General features: G+C 42.1%; 1 protein-coding gene across 1 annotated transcript; it reads right to left on the bottom strand.

Moving 5' to 3' along the window:
- Nucleotides 1–3,228: 3,228 nt before the first annotated feature.
- Nucleotides 3,229–21,102, bottom strand: glrx3 (glutaredoxin 3). Its single transcript, XM_061230380.1, has 12 exons — nt 21,077–21,102; nt 20,184–20,360; nt 17,252–17,360; nt 13,211–13,285; nt 12,171–12,372; nt 8,169–8,341; nt 6,999–7,060; nt 6,843–6,900; nt 6,067–6,119; nt 5,512–5,551; nt 4,989–5,081; nt 3,229–3,537 (listed from the first exon to the last, which is right to left on the bottom strand). The coding sequence occupies exons 1-12, from the start codon at nt 21,100–21,102 to the stop codon at nt 3,487–3,489; spliced, it is 1,119 nt and encodes a 372-aa protein (XP_061086364.1). The 3' UTR covers nt 3,229–3,486.
- Between the last annotated feature and the right edge of the window lie 9 nt (nt 21,103–21,111).

Here is a 21,111-nt window from a genome sequence, read left to right as displayed (position 1 = left end):
GATTGCTACCGAAAACTGCAATGACAGTCCAAGTAATGATATTATGGGCTTTTATTCCCCTCTTCGTAGGAGGAAGATGACATTATTGATCTCCCGAAAAGGCCATCGTTTTTATTTATTTATTTATTCTACCTACTGCCGCGCGGTTTCTGCTTGGATAGCCATGGAGCTGTGACCCGCGCTGTCTGGGCCTATTCAAGGTTAAACATTTCAGGAAGATAAAGGTTGGAGCAACACAACAGAAAGCAGGCAGTTCATCTCGAACGCTCGCCAAACCCTTTCCATCTCGGTGTAGCCGTCGTCTTTTATCGGCTCCCAGGCGGAGGAGTATGAAATCACACTTCATCCTAGAAACAGTTTTAATGAAGCCCACAAAACATGCTTTGAGCAAAGACACAGCAAGGTTACAGAGAATACTGCATTTCTCCGCCGAAAGACAAAGCGGCTTTTGCTTTCTATAGGACATACGTGTTACAAGCTTTATGATGCGTATTGAAATGAAACGTAGAGACGTTCAAAAACGAATGCAATGCATCCTACTAAACTCCAGGGGATTAAGTCTAGAAGTTGAAAAATGTTTAGTTGATCTCAGCCTTTAATGGTTTAAAATAAAATGCCTGAGGCATTCTGGATAAGGCTACAGTGTTGTATCAACCCTGAATAAATAAGAGAAGCGCATGCTATTTTCATTAGGGTTTTGTATTTACTTATTTGTCAGAGGTCTCATTAGTAAGAAATACATTTTTTGTAGTATACATTATTCCTTTAACTTTGCCTTCAGTCTCTGAAAGTATAGTTACGTTTGTTTATAATCCAGAACGGACTAGAGTCTAGACCACAAGACGAGCGAGGCCTGCCCTTTGCTGCAGTGTCATGTCTTGTTTCAAGTCAATAATAACAGTAATGACATGTAAAGCGATTCAGTGATAACTACGGCACTACGGCTCCGTTATAAAAGAGAAAGCTATTCTGTGAACCACTTTAGACTTCCTAAAAAGAGGTTTTGTGCCATTTCAATGCTGTGGTTGCTGGTTCCTAAAATGGTGCTTCAATACAATTTACGGGCGCTTGGAATGTGACCAGGGGGTACTTCCGATACACTGTCTAAGCACGGCGTATTTTAATGCATACAATGCATTTCTAAATTAATGTCTCTCTTTATGATAGTTGAATACTGTATAGCAACCTATTATTCCTCAAATAAACGAGTAACTAACCAAGGAGAGCCACCAGACATTGTGTAGGCCTAATCACTGTAGAGTGGCTTATGTTCTTCATATTCTTTCATTCATTAGTCAATTTTACAATCCATCAATCTCCGCCATCCCCACTATAGTGGGACATTTCAGATTATTACAATAAGGCTTTTCATTACCTTTCTCAGTTGTGGATACAGGATGCTATGCCAAAACCAAAATGAATAGACCTACTTTCCGGAGGGGGAAATTAGGTAGTGCGTGGTTGTAGCACAGACATGGATTTACCAAAATTAATAAATTATGCAGCAATAAAATAAAAATAAAAAAGACTGATATAGCCTAGTGATTATCCCTCCCTATGACCACACATATCATGCCGGACTTTGGCAAGAAACTCCCCCCAAAAAAACCCCAAAAATCACAAACAGTTCTACACAGTTTATAAAAGATAGGGGCGACATTAGTTCAGGGGGTAAGAGAAGTCGCTTGGCAGTCGGAAGATTGCCGGTTGAAGTCTCCTTGAGCAAGACACCTAACCCCCAATTGCTCCCAACGAGCTGAATGATACCTTTCATGGTAGCCTATCACGGTGAGTGTGTGTGTGTGAGAGAGAATGGGTGAATGAGAGGCATCAGCCCTTTAGATAAAAGCGTTATATAAATGCAGGCCATTTACTATGTCCGACAAAGAGTCAAGCAGAACTACACATGAAAAATAAAAATAGTGGAGAGAATGAAGTGTGGCTCCCATTACATTACATGTTACAGGGCGGCCTGTAGCATAGTGGTTAAGGTAAATGACTGGGACACACAAGGTCGGTGGTTCTAATCCCGGTGTAGCCACAATAAGATCCGCACAGCTGTTGGGCCCTTGTCTCCTGCTTAGTCTAATCAACTGTACGTCGCTCTGGATAAGAGCATCTGCCAAATGCCAATAATGTAATGTAATGTTATTTAGCTGATGTTTTTATCCAAAGCGATGTTCAAGTGATTACACTAAGCAGGAGACAATCCCCCCCGGAGAAACGTGGGGTTACGTGCCTTGCCCAACAGCTGTGCGGCCACACCGGGGATTGAACCACCAACCCTGGGGGGTCCCAGTCATAAACCTAAACCACTATGCTACATGGTCCCAAACTTATACTGAAACCGGTATTATATATTGAACAAGAAACTGGGAAAATATATATTGGCAAGAATGAAGGGTGAGCGATGCCTGCCATTCTAGGAATATTGTAAAGCCTTCTTTCCCCATTATCTCACCTGACCAACAGCCATTAGGTATGGGTACACTGCACCACTGGGAAAACAGCTGTCAGCTGTCCCCCTCAATTAAAATGGGAACATTACTCCCCAAGACATTTTAAGCCACACCATTAGTCAGCCCTGTGCTCCAACCGTTTTTAATTTTGTATTCTACCTCCATAAATCCAGGTTGACGTCAAAGGTTTGTCTCCAAAAATAAAAACTTCATTGTCCGCTGAGAAGGGCTCTCGAACACGAGCTACAAAAATAGACACAGAACGAGCTCATTCGCGCAGTAACTCCTTGCTTCTGGCGATTTCAAACAGCCTCGCCGCCTGCAGTTGTGAGAGAGAGCATCGTTGTGCGAAGAGGAGAGAAGAGTGACAGAACAGAGGAGTGAAGGAGTGGACGGCCCCACTGGACGTTCGCGTTAGCGCTGCTGATCCGTCCCAGTGCTGTAATTAGCGGAGGAGCCACAGGTGAGCCCGGTGCAGTCTGAAAAGGAGCTTGTTAATGGCTAATGGCACAACAGCGCCAATTGGCAAGTGGCCAGTCAAGGCAAGTGCTTACATTGAATATCTCTGCATTATTTATTTTTAAGTGCCCATTAACACACCTCCGCCGCATTCTCACACAATGCCTTCAAGTCACATACCTGTCACTCTCCTGCGCTAAAAATACTCGCAACTTCTGGCACAAATAAACGCGGCCAACCGCGACTATTTGTATTTATGCTGCTTAACTCGTATCACCACGCACACAATTATGACACGCCACACCTTGAGAATATTACATGGACAGATTTATTTTGAATAGAGCAAGTGCAGCCTGCGTTTTAAAAACACCCTCCTGTGCTGAGCCACATACCCTACGTGTGTGTCTGGAAGGGAAAGAAAACGAGTAAAAAAAGAAAAACAGAAATTGGCGGATGTAAGACAGATTGCTTCTTCCTTTCCCAGCCTAATGGGTAAAACGGGAAGGATCCTTATCGTTTATACGGCGCGAATTGTTCCCGGGGCGTCAGGTCAGCATTGCCGTTGGCACTAGTTTTCGCCTTTCAAGACGGTCTGGAGGTCCCCGCTCTCTTTTAGCTCCTGTAAATACAAATCAAGCACAGCACACTCAAGGACTAAGGACTAACTATTCAAAACCTGTGAGGAGAAATATGTTGCAAGAAAATTTTGAGACCGCCTAACGGCTCTTACATTGGCAAAGTGAATTACATATACGGCTACGGGATTAAACAGTAAATTACTCTTTCAAAAGTAGAACGTATAACGAGGACCTAGCAACCGTTAGAATACATCACATCACATTATTAGCCTTATGCTACATGACAAACACAAATAAATAATGTCACCAGAGACGTATACTTGCAACAAGTTCAAATACAAATTAAAAGCGGTATCGGTCAAAACCGGAACTTTTTTTTGTCAGTTGTTACTGCCTGCCCGCACAGATCGATGGGATGAAAAACATGCTTCAGGACAATTAACTATCTTAAAACAAGTTTTCGTAGAAGCAAAGTCAGGTATTGTTGCACAAAGTGAAGTCAGCAAGGTGGATTTCCCCATTCATGGTTAAGTGCAATCCGTTGCCATTAGATTGCTAGTAATCAACCCTAAAGAGACACCGGGAAACAGCAACATTGAGTTTTCCAATATAACAAGCGTTAAACCCCTTTAAATCACCTTGATAATTAAATGTTTAAACTTTAAAAAAACCTAGATTCAATTTCATTAAGAACAGAAACATTGCCAGTGTGGTCTATTGAGTAATTTCATTAAAGGGAATTTAAAGATAAAAGTAACTCAAGGGTTGTCTTGCCACAGGCTGATAAAGAACTGCCAGATCCGCATGTTTCTTGCTGTGGAGGGCTCTATAGAGAACTGCCTCACAGCAAAGGCAATTCCCAAACAACTACTTCTATATTGTGAACAAATATAAATCCATACTCCATTTCGTGCCAGAATTTTGGTAACACATGATAGTTCAAAAAGAATACATGCTAGTTATTGGGTAGTCATTACTACTTTGAAACACCATGTTTTTCAACTATGTTCCCATGATGCCACGTTTAGTCGCTATGCACAACTCTCTAGTAAGCAAATCTTTGGGGAGACCACTTTATCTTAGTGATTAGTGATTTCCCACACCACTTCTACTTTAATAGTTATCACCAGTCCACTAGTTCTGAAAACTAGCAACTAGCTTTCACACCATTTAAACCAACATCCCTGGTCCAAGTTCTTTATAAAAGTTGTTTTTTAAATATTTTTCTTTTTAAATTATGATGGTGGTCCCCTAAATATGTTGGATACTGGGGGGGTCCCTGGATCTGGCAAGAAAACTGTTGGTTTAGATGATTGCCCTATCTCCGGCATCTGGAGGCACAGAAGTCAGTGATGGAGCTTAGCTGCCATCTGGTGGACAAGCAAAGGTAGTGCACACGTGTTCATTGCAAGTAAAAAAAACAAGAAAAAAGACAACGCCACTGTAGAGATCGGGTGTTGCGCCACAACGGTTTTATGTGAACAACTCTCACCTTTACAATATCCAGGCCACCAATGAGTTCACCTTTCACATACAGCTGAGGATATGTTGGCCAGTTGGAATAGGTTTTCAGTCCTTGCCGAACCTACAAAATTGTGTAAAGAAAGGTAGAAATATGCATGACATTTTTTTGCAGCTTAGCACTAGGAAACCTGTTTCTACTTAAAAGGTAATTGAATATTTATTAATAAGTTGATTGTTAGCAGTTAATTAGTTGAATCGGGTATTGTAGCGCTGGGCTAAAAACAAACAACACCTACACCGGCCCTTTTTGGAAAGATCGGACACCCGTGCCTTGTACACAAAATCAGCACACATTTGTCAAATGTTGCATGAATAATCATGAATAGTCCAATAGCTTGCTTCAAAACCATTAGGTATTTACAACTGATGTTTCATTCACAACACATTGTTACTTAGGGATGTCGCTTGCATATATAAAAGCATAATCATTCCTCTGTCAACATAATCATGCTGTGCAGAACTCTCGAACATATTTCCGGGTCATGACCTACCTCTTCATCTGCAAGAATATCAAACGTGTCATAATCCACGCTGAAATGAATATGAGAAAAAAAATGTAGTCAGATGACAGTCATTGACAGCACAGACAGTATTGCAGGCATATCCCCTCGGCAAATTCAGAAGACATTTAAAACAAAAGCCAGCCATAATTGGAATGGCATTTAGGCTAGAATCTGAATGCTATTATCCACAGGACTATCATTTGGATGTTCTGCCAGTCAGGCTATACTGGGGCAGGTTACAGTTTGGATAACTGATCTCCACATCTCCACTCATTATAAAGTTGAATTCTGCCTTTGTTAGTTGCATAACTGAAGAGAAACAGAACACAGACAACTTGTAAGGAATCAGACACAATTCCAGCGACACGTATTTATCTACCTTTGTGAATCTGAATTTCTTTTGTCAAAACGATATGATCATTGAGCTAATACAAAGACACTCTCGAACCACACACCGTCTCCCACTCACACACATGCAATGCACACGATCAGATCTTTCCGTTCAGAAAAAGTAACGCCTGAATTGAACTTGTGAAATCTTACCCAGCGCTGTTCATCACTTCAATTATTTGCCTGCTGAATCCACATTTGGCCACCTAAATATTCACAAAGACGGTCGTTAGCATCAAAGAACGGCGGCGAACCTTATCTCACGATGACAACGATGGAAGTCGTACAATCGTACAATTCCGCTTTAGAGCGCAGAATCAGAGAGAGATATTTCCTCGTCTTTGGAACAAAAGCCGAGCTATTTGAAACATTCGCCGCGTGTGAACACTTCTGGAGACGACAAAAGATAAGCGCTCAGAAGCGGGAGACAGAAACTCATCTGCCTCGGTCTGAGGAATAACATCGAACCAAGCTTTCATTTAGCATTTTATATTTCCAACCGCCATCAAATAGAAACACTTTAAAACAGCCTTTCAAGCCACGGCTGGGAAGAAAAAAAAAAACTGTTGTGAAGAGTTCTGAATCTGGGAAAAAGGAGAGAAGAGAGTTGGGATTCACCCGGGACTGGCTTTAAACCGGCGCTGAGGATCTCCTTTCATCTGCACGCGGCGAAAATCGATGAGAAAGGAGAAGGAGGTGAAGGGTCTCTTCGCTCCGTTACAGAGGAGGAACCTCGGCTGCCTCCGATTCATGTTATGGTTCCTCATCGATTTCAGATTAGTGTCAATTTCGCACAGCCTTTTAAACGTATGCATGCACCTTTCCCCCTTCCTCTCCTACGGGCTTTTCCGGAAGGAAAATAAAAACTCGGCCGGATACGTTCGCCCGTCCTGTTTAACGCGCTCGTGTGCGTTCGTGGGAGAGCTCACCTCCTTGCTGCCCTTCATGAAAAGCACCACGGGACTTCTGTTGATGAGGGACTTCAGCCTGTGGGGACAGGGGACAGGGGATTGAGGCCGACGTCTGGGTGCGGCGGAAGGTTTTTGGAGGTTGTGCGCGGCTAACGGGCGAAGCTCCGGTCCTACCTTTCCTCTAGCGTCACCGCCGTCGGGCAGGCGGTCTCCAGCTCTCCGGACTCGGCCATTTCCTGTGACACATGCAGAGGCAGTGTGGGAACGGGGTCTCTAGCTCCTGGGTAATGGAGTTTTTCTGTAACAGCCGTGTTCTTCCACATGCAAGCGGGTGTGCACTCACAGGCGTACGCAAGCACACACAGGCACACACAGACACATAGACACGCACACATAGACACATAGACACGCACACACAGACACACAGACACATAGACACATAGACACGCACACACAGACACATAGACACGCACACACAGACACAGACACAGACCCATAGACACACGCACACACAGACACACAAACATAGACACGCAAACATAGATACGCAAACATAGACACGCACACAGACACTCACAAGGGCAAACATGCGCACATCAAGACACACACACATGCACACAGATACACAAACATAGACACACAAACATCGACATGCACACAGACATACACAAGGGTGCACAAAGACACACACACATGCACACACAGATACACACATGCACAGATACACACATGCACACACACAAACAAATGCAAATGCACGCACACATGCGTGTACACAGAAAGACACAAACAAACACACACCCACATATGCGCACACACAGACACACAGCCACTCACATGCACACGCACTCCCACACATGCAGGCACAGGCATGCACACATGCACACTCACAGACACACACACCGGCGCACACCCGCAGGTACACACACACATTTAGTCAAACACGCATACACACGCGCGCACGGTGAGGTGATGGAGCTGGGGGGTGGGTACTCAGCAGGGACTCCTCTCTGCGGTGTGCAGGTGGACCGTTTGCCTAATGAGGGAGGGGCAGCCCAAAAGCGCCCCAGCGCCTGGGGGCCGCTATCAAACGCAGGCGAGGCGCGCGCGTTAGCGTACGTTAGCGGGCTCTAGCCACCGGGACGCCCCTGGCTAATCCAGCCCACCTCCCCCCAGCGGGGGGTCCTGGTGCCTTTTAAGTGGGAGATGCCTTTTCTGCCGAAGCGCCACAAAAGGGGAGCGGGGAGGAAACGACCGGGGGAAGGAATTAACCGGCAGCCGGCGCATAATGCGCTCCCAGAGCCCGCCCACCCACGCCCGCCCGTGCTAGGCTACGCTACGCACCTTGATGATGTCCAGCCCCCCCAGCAGCTCGCCGTTGACGTAAACCTGGGGGTACGTGGGCCAGTTGGAGTAGGTCTTCAGGCCCTGCCGCACCGCCTCGTCAGACAGGATGTCGAAGCTGCTGTACTTGATGCTGCGCTCCTTCAGGATCTGCACGATTTGCCTGCTGAAGCCTGCGAGAGCAATGGGACAGGGCGCTCAGCGCATTTCACACGACGCATGCCATAGACCAGAACAGGGCGCTCGGCGCATTTCACACGACGCATGCCATAGACCAGAGCAGGGCCCGCAATTTTGGAGGGAACCAAGAAAGCGTTTTAAATAATAATTATTGTGTAAGTAAAAATGTGTGTTGGTTCGCCAGAACACGATATAACACGTTAATGATGACAGTTGAAGATGACTGAGGTTGTTTGGGGTTGATCTGAATTGAGTAGAAAGAAAGAAAGAGAAAGAAAGAACAAGAAAGAGAAAATGAAAGCAAGAAAGAAAGAACAAAAGGTAACAAAATAAAAAGTGAAAGAAAGAAAGCAAGAAAGAAAGAAAAAGAAAGTATTGAATTAATTTAACTGGAAAAAAGTGAAAGGGTACTGACAGAACAAGAGAAGTCCTATTTTGTTTTTCAGCAATGCCCATCATTTCTTACATTCTATGAGTGTGCATGCATGCTTTTTTATTATTAATTACTTATTAATCTGAAAGATAATGAGCACACACAATTTGTACACCGGTTGATTATTTGTTATCACCGTCTGTCAAGGACAGCCCTGAGAAGATTGGGGCTGCGATCAATGCACCAGGTCAAGACACGTACTCCAGCACTTTGGATTTGAAATGAAACTCTGCATATATGGTTACATTGCAGACTGTCATCTTTAATTTGAGGACTGCGTTTGGAACTCTTGAGTTTTGGAACTGTGTTCCAAACAGCGTGTTTCAGAAAGCCTATTGCTATGTCTCTATTTTTTTTGTTTTTTCCTAACAGCTTCCTTGACTGTCACTTGCACAACTCTGGTCCTCATGTTGACAAATGCCAGTAACAAAGGCAATCGGAAACCTAGAATCAAGTCAAGATACTGAAAGCTCTTATACCTGACTAATCAGAACCCAGCTGTCCAATTACTTTTGGTCCCCTAAAATGTCACCTGATCTGTATGCAAAAGGTGACACCTTAGCCTCATATTCATTGCTTCATTTGAAATCCAATGTTCTGGTACGCAGAAACTGTACCGCTGCCCAAATACTTACGGACTGCACTGTGCACATTGTCTGAAACTATCATCCAATGACAGATTATGTCAAACCTTAATTTTTGTCATATTAGAAAATGATGGTATTCTCATAGCAAAACTGGTTCAGGCGGTTTGCGTTCTGTAACCGCTCCTCTACATGTCATTTTCTCTGGGTGGTGTTCAAATGCGATGACGCACCAGACCTTGCATGTCAACCACAAAAGAGCCACCATCTAAAACCCAAAAAGCATCAAGGTTTGATATATCGCTTAATACTACGATGTCAGGTGACATTTTTGGTTGTCTAGGCAGTTTTGTTTCTCCAAAATAGGCTACCGCTGGATTATCCTCTAAGAAAAACAAGCACTTGATGTGATCCTATTTTAATCTTCGTTCTTCGTAATCTGATATTTGGACAGTGAAAATTTACTTTTGTGACCACCAGTCACCATATCAACCTCAAATCAACCAAAGCTGAAAAATTAAGGATCGACTCTTTAATTGAACAAAGTGCTCCTCACTGTATATTGCAGCATCGATCATTACTTTCTCCCTGAAAACGGTGACTTCACCTCCTGCATACGGCTCATATTAGATGGAATATTGACTCATTTGACACTGCTATTGATTACAGGTCGCCAAGGCCAATTACACACAATGCAATTCACTAGCTGCCAGTCAACAGGGGAAATAATGAGCACTTTATTATACAGGTAAGCAGTGTGAATCTTGAGCCTCCAGCAGTTAGATGATTTGATATATTATTTTCTCACACCTATCTTCGTATTGCATAATGCTAATAGCTAAACCCCACAACAACTGTGACCTCCACTCCCTCCACCCCTTAAGGGTTTCAGGCCACAAGCCCTATTCTAATGAGCCAAAGCAGATACCTCGCCAACCGACATTCAATAGTGAAAACAAAGAATTGATTTTTCTTCTTTTTTTTATGTTCAATTTGACCGTGAGCAGTGTGCTGGAGCCCAAACCTCGCAAGCATTGCTTCAGAGACTCATCATTAAATCGGCCTCGGAGAACCTGTATACATGATGTAAAAATGACGTGCTTTGTTTATATTTGCAGCATGTGGCTTTGAGACGCCAGTGAGCCTTCGCTCGCTTCGGTACAGTGAGGTGAAGTGTTAACTTCACGTACAGCCTGCAGTAAAATACTCATTCTGATATTTCCCCATTCATCTGGGAATTCATTATAAAACAGCTAGAGGCCTCTCACTAATGGTTATTCAGTTGGCGATATATTAACTTGTTTCTATTACACCAAGCAAACATGTAGTCCAGCTGCCTTCTCTGGCTCTAGGCAACAACTACCAGACAAGAGAGATTGATTGGTGTGGGTTTTGTTTAGTTTTTTTCTTTTTTTTTCTTCTTTTTTTTTTTTAAAGCTTCGGGAGCACCATCTACAGACGCCCTGCTTGAGGACAAGCAAAATTAAAGCCGTACTTTTTTCTTTTTTTTTTTCAAGGGAAAGATATCTTATTATGCAAGCGTCCCAAATAAAAGCGTGTTTGCACACCACTGTTTGATTCCGCCGCCTCGTTCCCAACCTTTTAATTTAGAGTCGACGGAGCTCCCCGCTAATGCTAACACAGTCAGGCTCCACCAGATAATGCGTCATTACACAACAGAACTCGGTGTTTTCAGAAAAATCTAATCCCACTAGGTTAGATGGTTACATGTTCAAAATTGGTGGCAAAGCAGTAGCTATGTTAAATCACAGCACTAGCTGAGTAGAGGCATAAAAGGAATATATTGGCAATTAGGCACCGCAATAAGGGTGCACTACGCGTTATGCTCAATGTAAATTATATGGAAAATATTACATAATTAGGCTTCCTAAACAAAAGAAGCTCTGATTTCCCACAGCTGCATGTGAACATTGCTGAAATAGGCTTCCACGTGAACTGGGCCATTGTAATCTACTTTAAGACCACCGTACGGGGTTCTGAATTCGACAACATAGCCTGTGCTAAGCAGACTGCTGTCGTATGGCCAAAAGACAAATAAAGGATATACACTTTATTTTTATTTTTTTAAAGAGTGAACTAATGCTTTACTACTATGGCAACAGAAGCACTTAAGTGGCAGCGCAGAAACACCCTCACTCACTCAGAAAGTCACTAAGTACTCTACAGCCACCCCACGTCTGTGGGCCGCTACACAGAACACCACATTTTCCTTGCTTGTGAAAAGAAATACATCAATTCTGCCCCGATTCTGCCGTATCACTGGTGCCTGTGATCCTGGCAAAAATCAGCCACACCCCAAATCACAGAAACCAGACTTCCCCAGACTGCTTCCACCTCCCAAGGGGAGAAGGTGGGGGGGGGGCTGGCTGCTTTCTTGCATTCAATTGAATGTTTCCATTGATAAATTAATGTTACAAATCTCTTTACACAACAAATCCACCCCCCCCCCCCCCCCCAATCGGAGCCTTTCAAATGTGTATGGGGGGTGTTATTATTGAGCATTAGCCCCTCTGCACTTAGTGGGACCCCAGCACAGGAGTGCTTGTCAGTGAGATTAGCTCCCTGCTGTGCTGAGCTGGGGATAGAACGCCTCCCCAAAAGCCTCCACACACACACACACACGTACGCACACACACACACGCACACACTCTCTCACTCACTCATTCACACGCTCACTCGCACACTCGTACACTCGCACACTCTCACACTCTCACACTCTCACACTCTCACACACACTCTCACACACCCACACACACACTCTTCCCGCCCCCCGAGCGTGTTTACCGCAGCGGGGCTCCTGCGGCGACCCCTTCATGAAGACCATGCAGGGCGCGGCGTTGATCAGCTTCTTCAGTCGGGCGTTCAGGTCCTCTTTAGGAGGCTCTGCCCCTCCGGCCGGCCCGGCTGCGCTGGGCGCCAGCTTCTGGACCTTCTTGGTCAGCTCCGGGGCGTGAGCTCCGTCCAGCCGGTCCACTTTCTCACTGCCCTAGACAGACGGACAGGAGAGGAAACGTGTGTATGTGTATAAACGAAAATCTATTGTTGTGTACTTTCATTCTCGTGGTCTTGTTTTGGTTTTGTTTATTTTCGTTGGGGACTTTTATTTCAGTGGGAACTAGTGAGGACATGGGTGTGAAGGCCAGGTGGCAGGATGCACTGTTCTCCCCTTTCAGCTGGTCTCCCAAAAACTCACCGTCCCTTACTGCCATCATCATCACACACGGGACTGACTTCCCCTTCACCTTCCTCTCAATGCACTTTCATCACAGACACAGAACTGACAGCTGATTTATTACTCTCTGAGTGCATTTTCATCACAGACACAGAACTGACTGCTGCTTTATTACTTTCTCAGCACTGTCATCACAGACAGAACTGACTGCTGCTTTATTACTTTCTCAATCATCACAGACACAGAACTGACCGCTGATGTATTACTTTCTCAGCACTGTTATCACAGACAGAACCGACTACTGCTTTATTACTTTCTCAGCACTGTCATCACAGACAGAACTGACTACTGCTTTTTTCATTAGACAATTAAACTAGCCACTGTTTTCACCACCCTAGATATGCTGTATGCTCACGCTCTCACCATGAAAAGAACAAACATATCCACAGCTTTAAATATTAGATTAAAAACCAATTATAATTATCATTATCAATTCATTAAATGTGACTACTGTGTGCTTGCCCATCAGCAACATCAGTGAGCATCGCACAGCATCCATTCGTGACCAGTTGCCTACAGCGCTAATTAATGAAACGGCAGTCCCTACTTAGGTGCGTGTGCGTGCGTTTGTGTGCAATACTCCGAGGCTTACCTTGAAGAAGAGGAAGGTGGGTACAGAGCTGATTTCGTACTTCTCCGACACCTCGGGCACACCCTCTGCCTCCAGCTGGGGGGGGGGGGGGGAGGGGGTAAGGGGGTAAGGGGGGCAAACCAGCGTTAGTTTCCTTTTGTTCCACTTCTGAACCATTAAACACTCGCCGCATCCGTACGCGAGGAAAACCGTGTTTCCTCGACACGTTATTTACCCCGCCACGAGGTACGCACTTCAGGGGGAGAGGGAGAGGGAGAGAAGGCACTTTGAAATTTCTAACAAGCCGAGGCGAAAACCAGAGAGCGACGCGTCTCTCATCTGCTCAGGCTGTGACGGACAGCTCTTTTGTTCTGCACTGTTCCTGTCCTCCGAGATCGAATTAGGGAAACTTTGAAGCACCTTTCATAAAGTGCGGCGCTGTACGCCACGCACTTTTCTCAAGTTTGACTCTTTTTTTTTTTTTTTTTTTTAGAAAGCCGGTCTCAGGTACGGAAATAGGTGACTGAGGAAATAAGCGGGAACAGCGTGTCTTCTAAGGAACGGTATTCCCGAATGTCCAATGATTCTCATAATGATGTTCCTTGCACCCACTCCTCTTGAAATACACACTATGATTTACCCAAAACTATTTGTGTATACGCAACTGTGAAAAGATTCCGGCGACATTTCAAAACTGCCAACATAAAGTTGCTTTTCACGGGAGACTTCGTAGGAAAATAATTTTGCAAAGAGAGTTCCAGAACTATGGATTTTGCTCTAATAGATGTTGAGGTGTCGAGCAGTAAGTTGGAGTTATAATTTGTTGACTAAAACGAAAACTACTTCTCATTGTAATTGCATGAATAATTTATGCTCCTTGAGGACACTGAAGTCTTGTAGCAGGTAAAAAGATTGCATCCGAGAAAGAAGAAGCAAAAGGTCACCGGTTCATTTCTTAAGCTCAGCTATCAACCGATAATTAGATAGCTGAGCAAAACCAAATGTGCATTTTTAGTGAAAACTGCCTAGAACCACCCTGGAGCCTAGGCTCTCAGTTTGGGAGTACACACTCCACAGTAACTTACCTGAGGTCCTTCTATACTTACAGCACTTTTCCAAACAACTAATTATGCACAAAAGTAAAATGGGTGATAATTTATCCTAATGCTGAATTCCAATTGGATTTCAAGAGAAATAACAAGTACTTACAGAATAACTATTATTATTCTGAACCTGGCCAAGAGAATACGGCTGATATAATCAATAAAACTATTCTTTTTTTCCTTTTTTTTTTTTTTTACTTGAATGAAACACTGAGTTTTTGTTGCAAGTGAGATCAAGTCAAGTGAAAGTAGCATAATGTACACACTGCAAGCCTGAATAAGACAATCTTATTACAATGCCAAGGGACATCATACTATAAAATCAGTACAGCCTGCAGCTTCAACAGGATGAGGATACAAAAGGCTAGTCTGAAAATCAACACAGCACCGTGGTCCTTCATAAGTCAAGTTTTAGAACTGGCTAAGAATTTTCAGAAAATTGAGAAATGTAATATTAGTTGAAACAGTCAAGCAGGTCAAAAATGAAATTCTGTGTTTGGTATCAAGAAAGGTATTCATAAGATGGATGGCAAAAGGGGTTAAGCTCAGACAAAGCTGATGAACATTCAAAATCATCAGACTTGCACGGACAGGTTCTGTAGGTATCTGCCTCTGTTGCCTAAGTGAAAAACGAACAGGAAACGCGGCCAGAGAAAAGGGCGAGCTTACAGCATTGGAAATATTCATACTGGAAGAAAGACTGGCTTGGTTGGTTATGCCAACGGAAGCCTCTCCAATATAATTGTTCATGTTGAAGTTAGAGTTCTTGGTTTTAACTGCCATCTGTACATAGCTCAATTTCTCTAAATTAGAGCTTTACCCCCCTGAAATGCTGAAGTGTTTTTTTTTGTTTTTTTTTTGCATCCTTACAATCTCACTGCCTGGCAACCTAATTGTTGAAATCACATAAAGCACTCACTTTCTAAAGGGAGCAGACAGCCATTTTAAGTCATCTAGTATTATTACTTTTCCAGTGGATGTATGTGTGTATCACTTTTTTAAGAAAAATAGGTAATATAAACAGCAACGGTAAGCAGTGTTATGAGAAGCAATTTTAGATCTTTGCATGAGTATTTGCCCTACTAAACAGCGAGCGCAATGTCAAAGCAGGTTCACAGGTTTTTATTCCACAGCTACTTTCATGAAATAACCCCCAGGCTCAGGACGAATATTTTGATGCACTACTGACCCAGTAAATTTTCAATCATATTTAGCTACCGGATATTGAAATCCATAAATCACTGACCCCAGTTATGTCGTGATAACAGCGCTTATTTTCTGCCTGGAGCACATCTGGCGGTTTCGTGCTTCTGACAAGATCCATGGACCTGCACATGGAAACTGACAGGCACTTCAACAAGCCTCCACGGTCGCGCTAAAGCAACAGAGATGTAGAGTGACGTCCACATTCTGCCCTTTCCGTCAAAAGCTCATTTTACTCGCACTACAAGCAATGCTAAATTAAACATTACGACGCAGAACATATAAAATGGCACTGTGTGTTGTGCGCCAAGGAGAAAATCCTGTTGATTAAGTATGTCTATTTTGTGCATCTACAGTGCTGATGTAAAAATAAAACAACAAACACAGCTTAGACTGCTCCATGTAATCCAAATTTTATGTAACATTAAATCACAAAATCTCCATTATGGCAATGGCAATAAATAGCTTACTAGCTTATCAAGATTATTTCAATAAATATGTGACAGAACACACTGTACTAACCTCCCATTATACATGCTACTGAGCACCTCAAGGCTTGTTCCTACACCTAGAATTATATTAACACATTGGGCTGGATTCAATCCAGTTCTTAACTCGGACTAACAAATACAATTTTAATGTATTTTATGTTATTATCATTACAATCACTTAGCAGGTGCTCTTATGAACAGTAACATTCAGAAGCGGAGAATATCGTTGTAACTCAGGAATAGAAAAATGTGATATCACCAAGAAAACACAGAAGCCTATTAATAAGCAATAACTGCAATGTTAACCTAACAAACAATAACTTATATCGAAACTAACTACCACTCGACAGACAACTTTTACACAGCTATGACACTATTCCAAAGGAAATCCGAAGAAAGAAAGAGAAAGAAGAAACGTTATCTAAAGGGGGTCAGAGGATCTATGTTGCAATCTGAAGAGGCGAGTTTCAGTTTGTCTCGGAATTTCTAAATTAAAAGTTCAGCAATGATTGCGGAACACATCCAATTGTACGTGAGAGTAAAGAAAGAAAAGAACAACCCTACCTAGAAAACACAGGAGAGCCAAATGTATGTTAAATTGTTCAATGTTGACTGAATACAGGACTGTCTGTACAAATCAGCTGGATGGCTGACGGACACGCGTAGATGACCATTAACAATCCCATTGTCCTTCTCTGCCTGTGCCTTAACTGATCAGGACACAATGAGAGGATGGAGCGAAAAGGTCAGCAAGAGCCGATGGCCCTGTAGTGCCAGTGTCCTCTGGGGCCAGAAAAAGAGGCCCCTTTCATGAGTCTCAACTACAGCTATGACTTCAAGGGTAGATGGGGTGGGGGGGGAGAGAAAATCTATTAAAATGAAAAATTGCAATACTGGGTTACAGCAGACCTTGCAGAAACAAAAATACAGATCAATCAATCAGTGACCTGTGTTTCTTTTAAACGACAAAAAATAAAAATACCAACTGCTGAAGGTCAGGTTCAACCTTGTGCTTCGCCATGTCGAAGTAACCATTTCAGATCCCCCCGAAAAGCAGGTACACGCTCGCCACCACACTCATACACACGGGCCTCTGAAACGGGGACTTTGTCCTGCTTCTTTAAAGTTAAGACAAATTTGAATGTCATGGTTTTCACTAAAACATAAAAAGAAGATCCATTTGCGGTGGTGACTCTGCCCACGGAGTTGAGGACATCTCTATGACTCAACAGCTGACAGCGCAGACGCACTGGGAGAGGCCGTACCTTGATGAATGTCACCTGAGGTTGGTCCACTGCCAGCTCTGCCATCACATCGTTCATCTGGCCACACTGTTGGGCCCATGATGCATAGAAATGTACCACCGAGAGTGACCTGAGGAGAAAGCAGTCCAGACATCCATCACACCGCATTACATAATGGATATGTAACCAAAGAGACTGAGGAGAGGGGACTTGTTCAGACTAATTACAACATACTTGCCTGAAAAACTGAAATGTGCCAAGCAAGTATTTTTCTAATTATCAGTTACACATAGAGCTTTAATGTCCCGTTGTGCAGTTGATGGGGGGGGAAAGGCATTTGGAACAAAGTGAAATGTGAATTTGTACATGGATGTTTCATAATGGTCATAAAACCGATGGGGGCTGCATTCTATAGCCTACAGTTTTCGTACAGATACAAAACAAATGTGTCAAACAAAGAATTATTATATTTATTATATATTATAGTTAATTATTATAGTTTCTGACACCAGCTTTGGTAGGAATGTCAGTGACATGTCATTTAATATATAAATGCATATATGCACGCACTACATAAATACATACTCAATAAAATTCTTTATCAAATAATTTGGCATGACTTATGTTAAATTGCTTATAAACATGGAAAAACAGTGTCATATTTGAAAATGATTTATTTAATTAAAACTTTTTTTAAATCTAAACACAGATAATGTCGTATTTTTGAGTCATCATGAGGTTGGTTTACCACTCAGGTGGTAGGACCGTAGAAAACTATGAATATGTGCTGTCACTGTAAAAAAAATATATGTTCTATACTTCAATTAAGAACATATAAAGTCCAAAGGTTTACAAAGGTTTTCAAGTTAATGGCTGTTGAACTGAATTGAGTTTGAAATTTCAATGTCAACAGGTGAAAACAGACTTGGTTACAATTGAATAGTCATGCTAATATGTTCTTGGGGACATTAAAACTGTATTGACTATAAAAAGCATTTTATGATATTAAATTGCTAAACTCAATCTATTCATTTTGGGGTTTTTTTGTAATACTGTAGATGCCACAATCAAGCAAGTGGAAATGTACAGGACTCAAATTTACAGAGCTAAATAAGAGTGATCCAGCTGCAAGGACACAGAATCTCAAGGCAGCAAAACATATATTTATTGTCTTCGTGTGCATATCTGGATAAATTACAAGTAAAGCCGGTACAATGCTTATATTATAGGGGCGGCCTGTAGCGTAGTGGTTAAGGTAAATGACTGGGACACACAAGGTCGGTGGTTTGATTCCCGGTGCAGCCACAATAAGATCCGCACAGCCGTTGGGCCCTTGAGCAAGGCCCTTAACCCTGCATTGCTCCAGGGGAGGATTGTCTCCTGCTTAGTCTAATCAACTGTACGTCGCTCTGGATAAGAGCGTCTGCCAAAATGCCAATAATGTAATGTAATGTATATTAATGAAAACAAGTTAGGCTATTTCTTTTTTTGGGTTTTAAATATGTCTGATGCTGTACGCAATCTGATGTGGAGCCAATGAACTCAATGAAAGAAGTGTATGAAAATATGTACGTTTTGCATTGTGAATAAACACGGTAGAATGAACCTGCTCATATATATAGATACATACATACAACATACATAGCGTCACTGTACAAGCTGTGTTACAAGCCAATCAAAAACATACAGTAACACTGAAATATTACCAAACTTCAAACTGTGAACTATCATTTTAGCTACACATGTAGCTATACACACAATGACGTAATATGTCTTGCAAAAATTCCCAGCAACTTGCATACCCTTTGGTCAATCTTGGAAGAAGTGTGGAACACCATTCCATAACAGATAGCAAGTTTGAAAATATATACACTTGTCAACACAATGAAATGTATTTTCGGGGAGCAACCTTCAAAATGGCCGTTGTTAGCTTACTTACTTAACCCTCCTATTATGTAAATATTATATGATCGGTTTACATTTGTCAAATTTTGACACACAGCGTTTCGCCTTTTATTGTCTCCCAAATTATTAGCCTTTTATCCATGAATATATGAAAAGTCTGTGAGAAACGTCTAAGGAAAAGAAAGGGAAAGTTTGGCAACTGTATGGGAAAGTGCTACTAGAATCATTCACAAAGAAATCTGAGAAAATATTTTCTTACACTTAATACAGTTACAGAGGGTCTTTGCATAGAATTATACTTATTGCATGTTTACTATTTAATTCCACCAATTAGAAATGAGAAAAATCATACAGTGTCAATATACAAAGGGTTAACTGGTTTTTAAGAGATGTCAAACACTGAATGGGGTCACACTGGCCCAAAACATAATAGGAGGGTTAACTCCGAGCACAGAAAAGCAATAAATATTGAGTGCAGGAGTGCATACAAATGGATCAAATCCATTACCAAAGACCACTTGCTAGCCATCTGGCTAATGACTGATACGAACAACAGCACGGTTCACATAACAACGGAATTTAAGGAAACAAAGAGCTTAAGGAGCTTTATGTGCGAAGAGTTTCCTCCAAGCTCGGATCTAAACTCAGAAAGGCCTTTCTACAACACTGTTTATGGCTGGCTACCGCACAAAATACGACGTTAGCTCATATCAGCAAACAGCGGTTTAACATAGATCCGATCGCATTCTTGAAAATCGTTAAGTAAACGAATTATATTACATTTATTGATATAACTTAGTTACTGGAACCTGTTATTTGCTTGATTTAGAATTAGAAAGAAAACCAGTTCGCCCATAACTTAGCCGGCTAGCTGTCATTCGGATTTCATTTGAAGATTTACATGGTAACCTGACTAGCTAGCTAGTTAGCTAGCTTCCATGTGATTCAAACATATGCTATAACTGATGTGAATCGCCTTCACAGACCTTGTGAATCTAGTTACCCGCTCTGATACCTACATACATATGGCGAACTAAGAAGTACATACTTTCCAGCTTTTTTTAGTAAGTCTTCAAATTGCTGCGACGAGGAAACCTCCACAAAATTCGCCATGCTTGCAAGACCTGAGTAGTGGATTCTGCGCAGACAGAACAAGACATTACTATCTGCACAATCGATAGATAATGGGCTCAAGAATTTTTGGCACCACTCACTGGCAATGCACCTAAATCTTTACAAAATAAACGTATATTTACAAAATAAAAATATATATAATTAATATATATAATCATGGAGACGGACTCAAAATGCAAACGTGAAAAATACTGTACTTCTTCTTGTGATATGTAAATAATGTTTCAATGGAACCAACCAAAATTAAACATTCATTTAATAAAAAAATAGATTTCATAATTATTGGAATCCCTGGTTTAGTACGTGGTGCATCCACCTCTGGCAAGGATAACATTGCGGAGTCCTGTTATGCTTGACAAGGATAAGGGACATATTTGGAGGGATTGAGATCTGGCGCCTGAGATGCCCATTGCAGAACCATTTCTGTGTGGATTTTGAGGTATGCTTTGGGTCCTGCTAGAAAGTCCAACCTGTGTTCCAAACTGAAGTGGGTGGTCCAAAATCACAAACCGAAGGATATGAATTATTCTGAAAAGTAGATGCAGTATAACATTATAATTGCAATGATATGTTGAAGTTATTTGGGTATTTTTATATAAAAACAGTTTTAAAATATCCAGGAAAATAGGCAGTGCTTTTTTTGAGCAGCAGTAGGTTAATGGTACTTCTTGGCACAAGATGCATTCTTGGAACAAGTTCTGATTTATTCAGGTTCCTTTGCCCAAATTGTAGTGCATTTATTGTTAAGTAAATTTTCTTAGAATAAGTTATGTTCGAGTTAGTTTGAGTTTTTTTAACCAGCATTACCCCTTACAAAGATGTGTTTCATACATCCGGTGTAT

Source organism: Conger conger, chromosome 2, assembly GCF_963514075.1.
Source record: "Conger conger chromosome 2, fConCon1.1, whole genome shotgun sequence".
In the NCBI taxonomy this organism is placed as follows: Eukaryota; Metazoa; Chordata; class Actinopteri; order Anguilliformes; family Congridae; genus Conger; species Conger conger.
The sequence above is the reverse complement of the archived record's forward strand: the minus strand, read 5'-3'. Positions and strand labels throughout refer to the sequence as shown.

Excerpts from the sequence above, each read along its gene's own strand:
- glrx3 (XM_061230380.1), bottom strand. The coding sequence starts at position 21,102 with ATGTATGAAACACATCTTTGTAAGGG. Across the intron at positions 20,361-21,076 it reads GAAACACATCTTTGTAAGGG|GTGCATTGCCAGTGAGTGGT; the intron begins GTAATGCTGGTT and ends GTAAAGATTTAG. Across the intron at positions 8,342-12,170 it reads GCCGCAGGAGCCCCGCTGCG|GCTTCAGCAGGCAAATCGTG; the intron begins GTAAACACGCTC and ends TTGCTCTCGCAG.